Genomic DNA, 12,648 nt, shown 5'->3' with positions numbered 1-12,648 from the left:
TTTCTCCTTCTTTAGAGATGTCTGCTTTACCTCATATAACTGATTCTTTGTTTTTTACTTCTAAATAATAGTGTACTTTTCTTGATTTTTGTTGGTTTACAACATTATATATGATTCAGAGGTAGAGATCTTGCTTTTTAAATTTATTAGTCCTGCTTTCCAGTTCCACAGTTTTTTTGACTGTTAGATCTGCTTTTACTTTCTCTTCCTGTGTATTTATGCTTTAAAAAGAAGTCACTTTAGGGCCTCCCCTGGTGGCACAGCAGTTGAGCACTGGGCTGCGAAGCTGCCTGCACCCTCTGCAGCACCAGTTTGATACCTGGCCACCAGTGAGGGTCCCACATGGCACGTAGACCCCTCTCCTGTCACTCCCGCTGCTCCCCTCAGCAGTGTACTTCGGTCCTTCTGCCTGCTCTGCTCCCCGCTCTGGCTCTGGTGAATTCTCTCACCCTCCCGCGCTTCTGACTGTACCCAGTGCTTGTATAAAATAAATAAATCTTAAAAAATAAAAATAAAAATAAATCACTTTACTGTCATTTCAGAGGGAATGGGAAGGATATGAAATTGTATACAATGGATGTCAGTCAGCCCTCCATCTTTAGCCAAAACAGCCTTTTTTAAAATTCATTATTTTTAAATTTTATATATTTTTTACATCGTTTTACATTTTTGTACAATGAATGCATTTTCTTTTTTATATATATTTTCTTTTATATATTTTCTACATCATTTTTCATTTTTGCACAATGTATGCTTTTTCATTCTTGAAAAGAGCCTTTTGAGTCTGAAGAAGGAAGTTTAGAAGTCTGAGTTTCTGTGTCCCTCCCAAATATTTGTTTAATTCGTTCTAATTGTTGTTTTTTTACTGGCAGGAACCTTTAATTTTCCCACTTCATTCGTGGAACTTCATTCCAGACAACTGAGTACTTACGCTGTAATTACTGGGGCTTTTCCTGATAGCCTCTCTAAACAAGGTTTTATCTTATCTCATTGTCCAAGGGTCTGAAAACATATTTGAGATTTTTTACTGTGTATGAAAGTGATATCTTTTTGTTAGACCTTGTTTTTATCAAAACAAAAGTTACCTTTTCTTTGGATGAAGCATTCAGAAACTTTTCAGAATAGTGTCTTACTGATATCCCTTTATCAGAACTTGTTAAAAACTTTCAATAATAGTAGATCCTTTTGAATGACTGATACTTGCTGTTGGTGACTAGTTAGGGTATTTCCAGTTTTTTCACCATTGGGAACAGTGTTATATACATGTGACTGGATTTGAGGGTGGTCCTACACATTGCAAGTCCTTTAGGTACCCCTGGCTCTCCCACCTACTAAATGTTAGTGAATGCTCTTTAGTGTGACAACTAAAATGCCTAAAGCAACATAATTGTCTCCATTTGAGAACGATTGCTTTAGGTAGGTTCATACAAGTGAGTTGACTGGATCAAAAGCATCCATATTTAAACTTTTGGTTGCCACATAACCTTTCAGAAGGTGCACTGATTTATATTTATTGTAACATTGGATGAGAGTGCCTATTTTCCCATACTCTGAAAGGCACTTGAGGTTTTTTTTTTAAGATTTATTTATTTATGCATACAAGAACTTGGGTACTATGGGCCAGAGTTGTGGGGGTGAGAGGAATTACCAGAGACAGAGTGGAGAACAGAACAGGCAAATTGACTGAAATACACTGCTGAAGGGAGCAGCAGGCAAGTCAGGAGAGGTCTGCTGTTCCATGTGGGTAGCTCCTTGGCCAGGGATCGAACTTGTGGTGCAGTGGCTGCGGTCAACTTCATAGGTTGTGTCTTAACCCCTTGCGCCACCAGGGAGGGAGGCCCTTGAGTTTTTTTTTTTTCTCGTCCTTGCCAGTTAGGTGATTACTGAATGATGACAGGCACAGATTTGGCATTAGTTTCTGATATGGGAAATTGACGGGGCTAGATGATTTTCTTTCTGAATAACTTCTGCCCCTAAAGTTCAAGTACCTCTGAGTTGCATGTAACTTTTCATTGATGATATATATTTGATTTGCATATGTTCCCATATATTACTATTTTATTTGAGGGTTTGTTTTTTTTTTTTTCCCCAACACACATTTGCAAAGTATAAAGGAAATAAAAATGTATGTAATGGAAAGTAAAATTTCTACTTAGGTCATTGAATTTCATATAGTCAATTGCTGTTTATTATTTCTCACATTTTCTTAAGATTTTTTCCTCTGTGCACACAGATACAGTTTAATCTTATTTTGCACAAATGGTAGCATGTTATATAGCACTTTTGCATGTGCACTTTATTTATTTATTTTTGAAGATTTATTTATTTATGCATACAAGAGCTGGGGCACAGGCCAGAGATGAGGGTGGGTGAGAGGATTCACCAGACAGTGGGGAACAGGACAGGCAGACTAATGAAATACACTGCTGAGGGGATCAGCAGGCGAGATAGGGGAGGTCTACTTGGCCATGTGGGTTTCTCCCTGGCCAGCCGGGGATCGAACTTGTGCTGCAGACGCTGCGGATTGCTTCATGTGCGTTGCTTAACTCCTTGCACTACCAGGGAGGCCCTACATGTGCACTTTTAATTTATAACAAGTTGTTTAATTAGGAATTATTCTATACTAGTGTATAGCATGTTGCTTCATTCTTTTTAATGACTGCGTGGTATGTCATTGTAATAGTGCCACACTAGATTTGAATAGTCCCATATTGATGGGATCTAATTATTTTCCAATATTATTTCAAGTCACAGATATATGTGTAAGAGAATATGTGTTTTAATAACTACATGGCATTTTAAGAGGCGAGCCTTAAACTTTTTTAAGTGTTAAAAATTAGTATATATAGTTTAAAAATGTGCTTAATAAAGAGTAAAAATTTCTCTTAATATCTGCCTACCTTTAAAAGTTAGCTACTTCCTCCCTGGTGGTGTAGGGGTTAAATCTCAGCTCTATCATGCTATGACCACTGTGGCCTGAGTTTGATCCCTGGCCAGGGACCTAACCCACATACGGTATAGCAGACCTCTCCTGTCTCGCCCACTGCTCCCCTATTTCGTCAGTCTGCCTGTTTTGTTCCCCACTCTGTCTCTGGTGAATCCTCTCACCCCTCATACTTCTAGCCTACACTACACCCCAGTTCTTCTATAAATAAATAAATAAATCTTTAAAAAATTTTTTTAAAGTTAACTACTATTCTTGGGTATTTGCATAGAAAAAAGATTATGAATATAAAAATATACACATCTTTAAAAATAATTTTCTAAAGTGGGATCATATTAATACATGGTTGCATCACCAAAAATCACTTTTAGCATATAGTTTGGTATTTTTTAAAATTAAGCTATTGATTTTAAGTACTTATTAAAACATGCACTATCAATTCTAAACATATAGTTTAATGATTTATCAGAAGGTAAACTCCCAAATGCCTACCCCCTCAGGTCAAGAAATAGAACATTCTCAGCAACCTAAAACCTTTCTGCTATCCCTTTCTAGTCACTATCTTTTCTCTTGTCAGAAAGGCTTTGTTCAGGCATGAGAGATAATACTATGGCTGTTATTCAATGTTAGTGAAGCAAGTAGATATTAAATAAGATGTCTTTAAACATGAAACAAGCTTATGCATTGAAAAGGTGATGAAAATATATTCACCAGAAGCTTGTGGGATCCCAATCCTGTTTTTCCCCTAGCAAGAATGGTTCATTATTTGCTAATTTAGTGTTAGAATTGGCTTTATATAACTACCACAAATGACGAGAATCAGCTGTAGTTTTATCAGCCAAATGTGTGTTCTAGAATTTTGTAGTAGTATTCTGCCTGGTTTTTAAATTTTGTAACTGGAATTGCAGTGTTTATTCTTTTGTTTCTAGTTTCTTTTACTTAACCTTAAACTGTGAGATTCATTTGTGTTGTTACATTGTGTTGTGTTGTTACTCAAAGAGTAACTTGCCATTTTTACTACTGTCTAATTTACAGTCATATAAATGTAGCACAATTTGTTTTCTATTTTCCTATTGTTAGGCACTTGGGTTATTTCCACTTTATTTTTATGAACATATGGTAACATGTAAGGATCTAGTATATGGCTTGATGGCTATAATTATAGCACTGTATGATATAATTGAAATTTGTTCAGAGTAGAACGTAAAGATTTATTTATTTATACATACAAGAGCTGGGGTACAGGCCAGAGATGTGGGGGGTGAGAGGATTCACCAGAGACAGAGTGGGAAACAGAACAGGCAGACTGACTGAAATACACTGCTGAGGAGAGCAGCGGGCGAGACAGGAGAGGTCTGCTGCCCATGTGGGTTGCTCCCCGCAGGCCAGGGATCGAACTTGTGCTACAGAAGCTTCAGATGGCTTCATAGTGCAGTGCTTAACCTCTTGCACCACCAGGGAGGCCACCCCTAAATTTATAAGCCCCTCTTCTATTATGTTTTTTACAACTGAACCAAGAATTAGGATTATTCCATAATCCAGCATTGTTGATAGAAGAGCTATAGGAATGAATAAGTTTCCACTTTTCATGAAATGTTGGGTCCTTTTCATTTGTCTCTGCTGCTTTATATTTATTTTATTTTTAAGATTTATTTATTTATGCATACAAGAATTGGGGTACAGGCCAGTGGTGTGGAAAGTGAGAGGATTCACCAGAGATAGAGTAGGGAACAGAAAAGGCAGATCGACTGAAATATACTGCTGAGGGGAGCAGTGAGTGAGACAGGAGAGGTCTGCGGTACCGTGTGGGTAGCTCCCTGGCCAGAGATAGAACTCGTGCTGCAATGGCTGTGGATAGCTTCCTAGTGTTGCATCTTAACCCCTTGCACTACCTGGGAGGCCCTGCTTTATCTTTAAAAGTAAACATTTTATTTCTCTTACTGAATTTTGCTGGGGAAGAAAAAAATGTACAGTACTACAAAGAAATACATTTGAAACTGAGGAGTTTTACCTTAAGTTAGACGAGTAGATGTTTAATGAATATTTGTTGAATTCTTAGGTGAATTGGGGAGTACTTGTCATAGTGATGTATCGTGTTAGAAGGTAAAATAGGAATAGCTTTAGCAAATATAGGTGGAACTATAGGAGATACCCTGATGTAAATAAATGCTTTTTAAAAAACTGCTTATAATTTTAAGGTTCCAGTCTAAATATGCAGTCAAAGCCAAAGACCATTAATTGTATATAGATACCTTTTGTTTTCATCATGACTTAAGTAGAGTGACTATATAATTTATTATCCAGACCAAGATATATGCTAAATTTTACCTGACATAGGTAGAAGCTTTGAACTATGAGCAAACCAGAACATCCAGTCTTCTAATCGAAAAAGGCCCTTCAGTTTTTCTAATCCTCATTGCAAATCATGGATCAGCTTTACACATTTTACAATTTAAAATAGCACACATTTGAAGAAATCATTAGTATTGTGAATACAAACTTTTGTGTTCTTCTAAAATCTATTTTAGGCTCCAAACCAAGGGTCAAAATTCAAAGACCGTCGGCTACAAATATCATGGCACAAGGCCAAGGTGCCTTCTGTATCCAATGAGACTGAGGAAGAAGAAGTCAAGGAAGAGGTAAATTTAATGATTGAAAATAAGAGTTGAATTGGGTCATTTCCCAGTTCTGTGTTTTTCTTAATTTTAAAATAACTTAAACTGCTGCTTTTGTGCAGGCAGGTAAGACTTGTCTACAAATTTATTAAAGCATCAGAACAAGTGCAGAAATAAAGCTCTTTGGGTTTGTTTTCTGGTCTAGGAGAAACTATTCTTTTTTATTGCATTTATTTTGGCTTTATTTGAGCTCATGAAATTTTAACTCTGGTAAATGAAGACATGGATTATGTGACCAAATTAAACTTGACCTTTTTTTAAAAATTGAGTTTACATTGATAGGCAACACTGTATATGATTTAGGGGAATAGGTTCATAGCTCTTTAGGTGTGTGTTACCCACACCACACCCACCACCAAAGAACCCAGTCCTTTGCCATAGACTATTGAGCTCTCTCCCACTTTATTCCCACCCCTACTTTTCTTCCCCCTTTAGTATCCTCAATTCTGCAGTCATATTTCTAGAATTTGTTTTGATTCAGTTTTATCAGTTCCTTTGTTGTTTCTTTATTCCACATGTGAGTGAAATCATCTGATTATTTATCTTTGCCTTCTGATTAATTTCTAAGCATAATCTCCTGCACGTCTATCCATGTTGTCACAAATGACTAGAGTTCATTTTTTTTTTTTTTTTTTTAAATAATTGGGTGGTACTCCATGGTGTATATATACCTCATAGCCTTAATCTTTCCTCTGTTTTGGGGCACTTAAATTGTTTCCATTACTTGGCTGTTGTAAGTAATCCTACAATGAACATAGAAGTGCCTTCATCCCTTAGAATTAGTGTTTATTGCATTCCTTGGGTAAATATCTAGGAGTAGAATTGATGGGTCATAAGGTTGATCTATTTTTAATATTTTGAGACGTTTTCATACTGTTTTCCCATTGGGGCTGAAATGGCCTATGTTCCCACCAAAAGTGTATGAGAGTTCCTTTTTCTCTACACCCTTGCCAATAATAACATAAATTTTAGCTGGTTTCTTTAGCTTATTCAAGTTCCACAAGTAGTAAGTAGATTTGAATTTCTTGTTTTCTTTCTATGTGCAAATCTAAAATCAGAGTGTGAGGGGATTTTTGGACATAAGCGGGAAGATTAGGAAAACCAAGGCCTTAAAATTATTATAAATACTAAATAAGTTATCAGCCTCTTAAGGTGTATGACAATTTTGCTTTTTTACTCCCCTCTTTCTACTTAGTTTGTTGAAATGCACACTTAGCCAGCATTACAAGTTACTTCTGATTCATGATAATTTTGGTTTTGAAAGTCTTTAGCATTATAGTTGATGAAAGTCTTCTGACCATAAGGGTAATTCTACATAAGAAAAGCAGAAACAATTATCATTTTTTTAAAAAAAGCCATGATATTTGGGGAATGTTTATAGATACAATACATCTACTTTCCTTAAGATTTTATATTATTAGTAAACTTTGGACTGTCCATGTCATGAGGAAATTAGTGTATTCTTCACTCAAAGATAATCAGATAGCAAAGAAAAGATTTGGGAGTTAGGTCATTTATTTTCCTTAATGTGAAGTTAGTGGAATAAAAGCACATTTCATCAAAACTATTTCATAGATATTTTTCTCTCATTTCCCCTGTAAAATGTTCATATGTTCTTTATTTTTGTAATTATTGGATTGGAAATCTAGTAAAACCAGGAAACACAGAAGGAGAGAAGAATAGATATACGTTTAAAAAATGTTTCAGGTTTTGGTGGGGTTTTTTGGCCTTGAAAGATGCTCCGAATGCATCATTTGTAAATCCAGTCTGGACTTTGTATATGAATCTGTTCGTCCTTTGGCCTAAAATGTATCTTGACTTTTTTCTACTACTAAGCAAATTTTTCCTTCTCTTTCTTTAGGAAACAGAAACCTCAGATTTGTTTTTGCATGATGATGACGACGAAGATGAAGATGAATATGAGTCTCGTTCATGGCGAAGATGAAATCTGATTCGAGCTGTATACTTTTTAGGAATATTGTTTAGAAGAACAACTTTTTAAAATTATTTAAAGAAGTCAATGAGCCAAAAAAATTTCTTTTTATTTTCTTTTCAACACAATAGGTTTAAGGACAGCAAGTTTGCTATTTAAACACATCTCATAACTGTTCATGATATTAAAGCACCAAAGGCCTAGTGACTTTTACACAGTTGTGAAGATCCACAGGAATGACACGGATACTCTCTAGAGCCTTATTTTCCACACCACCTTTTTTTGTTGCTATTGGTGTTGGATTATAATGTAAATGACAGGGTGTTCAGAAATTTTATTTTGGATTCTAATCTGCTGATAAAATTTCATTAAATGTCAAAATTGCCTGGAATCTCTTAACTCTCAGCTATTATGGATGGGTCGTCAGACAGTAGGAGATATTTGTGATTAAAATGCCCTTTTGCTTTCAAAAATTATCTTGAAAGTAAATTTAATTTTTTTACTGTGGAGGAGCCCAGTTTCTATTCAGTCTAAATTTTGGTGTTCCATGTATGGTAGTAACTACTACTTTTAGTGTAAATCACAGCAAACTCTGTGTTCTTAAATGCTGTAAGGAAGTGGTAGCTAGCTCCATAGTATTTCCATTCTCATTAACTCTCCTGGACTCTGCTACTGATCCTTCGTTTACTTTGATACTTAGTGGACATTGATTCAGTTGATCCTTTTTCTTAACATTCTCACAAAGTAAAAGGCTTTCAACTATTGCCCCTTTCTTGTCCCTGTTTTCTTTCTCCTGCCTTTTTATTAATAGGCCTGACTTATCCATTATTGAGATAAGTGATTTTTTAGGGTCACCAAAAGTCAGTCCTCAATAAAAAGTTGAAACCAGCACCTTGATAAATAAGTGATGTTTTGATGAGAATAATGTAAAGATTTGTAGAGGAGAGTCACCAGCTTTTTTTATTTTTTATTTTTTTTTTAAGCTTCAGTTTAGTTTACTTACACAAAAGGGTTAAAAAGTATCTGAAATTCTTTTCCTAAATTTAAACCATGATGGTTTGGTGACTGGGGGTAGGGTCGGGCTTGGGTAGGGTAGGGGATGGGTATGCTAGAAATAAATGGGAGTCATAACTTGACTTTGATCAGATGAACTTATATTTTCATAATTTTGTAGCTTGTTGCTATCCATGAACATGCATCCTTCAGTAGACAGTTTCCTTCACTGTGTGCATTTTTACTGTACACTGTATAGAGTAGAGTATTTGTTAAGTAAAATATATATGTAAATTTATGTCCTTGTGTTCTGAATGTTAGATGGAAAAGCAGAGGAGCAACACTACACTGTATTGACCCCTGGGGAAATAAAATGATTAATGTACATAGGATGTCACTTTTTCAAGGATATACACATCTATGTTTTTATAAGTGTGTGGTGTGAAAATTTGCAACTTCTGTTGGCTTCAAAAGGCTCTTGGTGATCACTATATTAAGGATTTTGTTGCCTGAGGTGAAGACTGTTTTTCACAGTAGAACCTATTCACTAAGAAACTTAAAACCATCAGGCTCTAGATTTACTTAGTTAGCTACAAGAAGTTAAATCCCACATCCTGATTGTCTTTTCTACATATTTTCCTGGAATGATGTATCAAACCAGGATCATTTTTAAGTTCATAATAATAAAGACTTCCTCTTTGTAGGTTATTATTGTATTTCTGATAACACTGAAACTAAAATAAGCTTATAAAAGAAGTAAAACATTACAATGGGGTACCTAGAACAAGCAATCTTGCTCCTTCCTCCTCCATCATCTCTAATGAGATTTTCTTGATGTCTGTGGCTCAGTCGGTATATATTTTGAAAGATTCATTGTGGTGAATATTTTGAGTCCTGACAGTTTAAACGTGATAGAGGGAACAAAGGATTTATATATTTTTTGTACAAAGTTTTTTCTTAAACTGTATAATTTTGTAAATAATTTGTTTGGTTTTTTTGTGTACTAAAACTACCAGCGTATAGATTTCAATAAGAATTGTTGTATTTTTGTATTTGGAAACTGAAAATTACAGTAAATTAATGGATCTGTAAGAAAATTTTCAGTAGACTGACAGTTTGACAGAATGAGATTCCTTTTCATATGATTTTTTTAAACCTCAAAATAGACATCTTGTACTCTCAGTACAGAGAGTTAAGGATTTGTTTGACTTTTTAGTTATTGGGGGGAGGGGATATTTGAAGGAAAGGATGTTAAAGTGACAAGATACTTTTTCAGTAAGATTGAAACCCTTTGTATAAAAATTTTCAGTATACCTTAAATAGGACTTAAGTGCTTTAAAATGACCTTTCTAAGAATTCTAAAACGTGTTTGATTCTCAAAAATTAACTCAAAGTATGGATTAAACATAATATTAGAAATTTTTAAAGTTAGCATAAAGTGGTTAAAAGTGTATGTATATATTTTTTCCTTTAGATTTTTTTCACCCGCACCCTCAAATCCCCAAGTGTTCGAATTTCTGTGAAAACCGAGTAACTACCATGACTTGTTTTCTTGACATCATTTATAGAAAAAACATAGTACCTGAGGCAAATTCTGTTATTTTCAATGTGTCTGACATCTTTATGAATAGCTGATGAGGAAAAACAAACACCGATTTGGCCAGGTTAGCCTGGTTTGCTAGTGGATTGCTGCCCAAGCTTAAAAAGGTGACCCCAGGGAATGCAGAATTTCCCTCAATTTCTTCATGTTGTAATTTTGGGGAAACATCATCAGGAGCTAAGATGACAAATTGGAAAACAGTCTTGTTAGGGTGGAAAAGGTCCATAGTGATGGATCATTATTTCAAAATGAAGGAAAAAATCATGTGAAAAGGAATAGTGGTTCATCTTGATGTATAGTACGCCTGTATTATAGTTTTTACAAAATTGTGAACTTGTGTAATAGTATAATAGGAGATATTGTTGAATTTCTAACTGTTTATATACATTTAAATTCATATATGTAATGTTTGTTTTATCGATTACAATCTGAATTTCTAAGAAGCATGTTGACTTTTGCAATAAAGATGCAATATGGAATGGTTCACAATTGGCAAAAAAGAAAAGAGAAAAGAAAAAGTATTACGAATTTAAAAGAATTTGAAAAATTTATGAACCATTCCAAAAATTATAACAATCACCAAAAGAGCTGTAATTCTGGCTTGTTCTGGAAAGAAAGAAAATGTGTGGGTATGCCTGCTTGTGTGTGAGAGTGAGCGTGTAGAGGACATGTGTGTGTGTTTTATGTTGGGTTCATGAACATGAGAGAATGTCACTATTAATTTGGGTACTGAAGTTACTGGCTATTAAATATTGAGTAGAGTAACTCCCTCATTGGGGTCGTGTTGAAACAGTAGTGTGTTAAAGTGCTACTTGTAAGTAACCTTTGATAGCCAGTTTTCTTTGTGGCAGGGTCTGGGTTTCCTACCTATGAAGCACAATTTTATAAAAACAATTATTTTTAGAGACATCTCTGCCCTTACTGGTGTCAAGTAGGCTACCTGAGGAAGACGAAGCTGTAGGAGTGGGTGATCTCCATGCCAGGCCGTGATTCGTGAGCTGGTAGGTGATGGAGCGTTCGTCCAGTTAGTGGCCGATTGTCTCAGCATCACTTCTACTTGATTGAAGGTCTTGTAGGTGCCCACCATTTTGGGCCACATAATCATGTCTCACAGGTATGTCTTCATTTGAGGCTGCTCCATCTGCAAAGGATCATTTTCACATTATCTTGATATTCGGTATGCTACCAACAGTAGGAAAGGCATTTTCCTTAAGTGAACAGAGAAAAGGGAAAAAACACCTTGAAGAGATAACCTGAAGTCTAATTGTGATGAATATTTGTAAGGAATAACAGGAGGAAGTCATTTTACACACTAGAGACTAGGTGGTAATGGGAAAATGAGGTGCATTACTTGGGCCCAGACCTGCTCCCTCTCCCGCCCCCAGCCTTCCCATCCAAATAAGAGGATTTATTGTGCCTTTTTTTTTTTTTAAATTTGTTTATGCATACAAGAACTGGGCTACACGGGAGGTGTGGGCAAGACAGGAGAGGTCTGCTGCATCATGTGGGTTAGCTCCCTGGCCAGGATGGCGCTTCAGTGGCTGCATGCTGAGACTTAACCTCTTGTGCTACCATGGAGGCCCCATCTTTTGCTTTCTTAGAAAGTTCTTCAAATGATTACTAAGAAGCACTTAAAAAGCATACACAGGAAAATACTAAAGTATTAGTAAATTTCATTCTTTTCACAACAAAGAATCTTTTATGCATTAGGTAAATGCTAAGTAAGTTGTATTTGCCTGTTTTGAATAATTTACCCTATGTTTATAATCAGCATTAGTTCTGGGATTTGGGGGGGGAGCATAACTGAATATAGTTATAGCTTTAATAGTCAAATATTTTACTGAAAAGGAACTCAACAAAAATTAGTGTTTTTACTGGTTTTGATGTAAATTATTCTAAGGATAACTAAGGAAATTCTGAGAATAAGCCAAGCAAGGAAAAATTTTGGCTCATGTCACCCAGTATAATCTCTAGTCTGTATCTGATTGTTTTTAGTAAATAAGATAACATGAGTGTGAATGTCAAAGTTGGGATTTAAGTGAGTCAGGAATATTTTAAACAAGTGGACCAACATCTCACAGGGCAGACTTACCCATTTTGTATGATATTTAGTATAAAAGATCTGTTTGAGGGACTGAGACTGAAGAAAAACTAAAAGCAACCCCCCTGCCAGGCTTTAATACTGCTATTAAATGTGTTAGATCACCTTCATTATGCGAGACTAACTATGCCAACTGATCTTTCTACAAGATTATTTCTACCACTTGGCCTTTTTCCTGGTTCTGCTATGGATCTGAGGTGAATTAAACCATTCAGCATTTTGAGTATAGAAGTGAAAATAAGGGCAGTAATAGTGTTTGATGTGTGATTGCAGGGTATTTTGTAGGTTGAATCTGCTCTTAGGCTTCTGCAAACTTTGTTTTAGCCTTTTCATAGAGTTCTACAACTTTGATTCACTAGTTCTTAATATTTGGGGTTGGGGTCATGGATTTAGCATTTGATA

The 12,648-nt window shown here is 35.5% G+C and overlaps 1 protein-coding gene across 4 annotated transcripts in view; it reads left to right on the top strand.

Annotated features, from left to right (window-relative positions):
- Window positions 1–10,730, top strand: part of RBM27 (RNA binding motif protein 27) — a 78,209-nt gene extending 67,479 nt beyond the window's left edge. For all 4 annotated transcript variants that reach the window (XM_037509010.1, XM_037509008.2, XM_037509009.2 and 1 more), the window contains 2 exons: window positions 5,473–5,583; window positions 7,481–10,730. In XM_037509010.1, coding sequence (XP_037364907.1) covers window positions 5,473–5,583; window positions 7,481–7,564 — 195 coding nt within the window. In that variant the 3' untranslated portion in view covers window positions 7,565–10,730. The remainder of the gene's footprint in view (window positions 1–5,472; window positions 5,584–7,480) is intronic.
- The last annotated feature ends 1,918 nt before the right edge of the window (window positions 10,731–12,648 follow it).

The sequence above is a fragment of the Talpa occidentalis genome, unplaced genomic scaffold (assembly GCF_014898055.3).
Source record: "Talpa occidentalis isolate TD23 unplaced genomic scaffold, MPIMG_talOcc4v2.1 talOcc4.13, whole genome shotgun sequence".
Lineage (NCBI taxonomy): Eukaryota > Metazoa > Chordata > Mammalia > Eulipotyphla > Talpidae > Talpa > Talpa occidentalis.
Note: the sequence above shows the minus strand (reverse complement) of the source record. Positions and strands in the feature narration are given on the sequence as shown.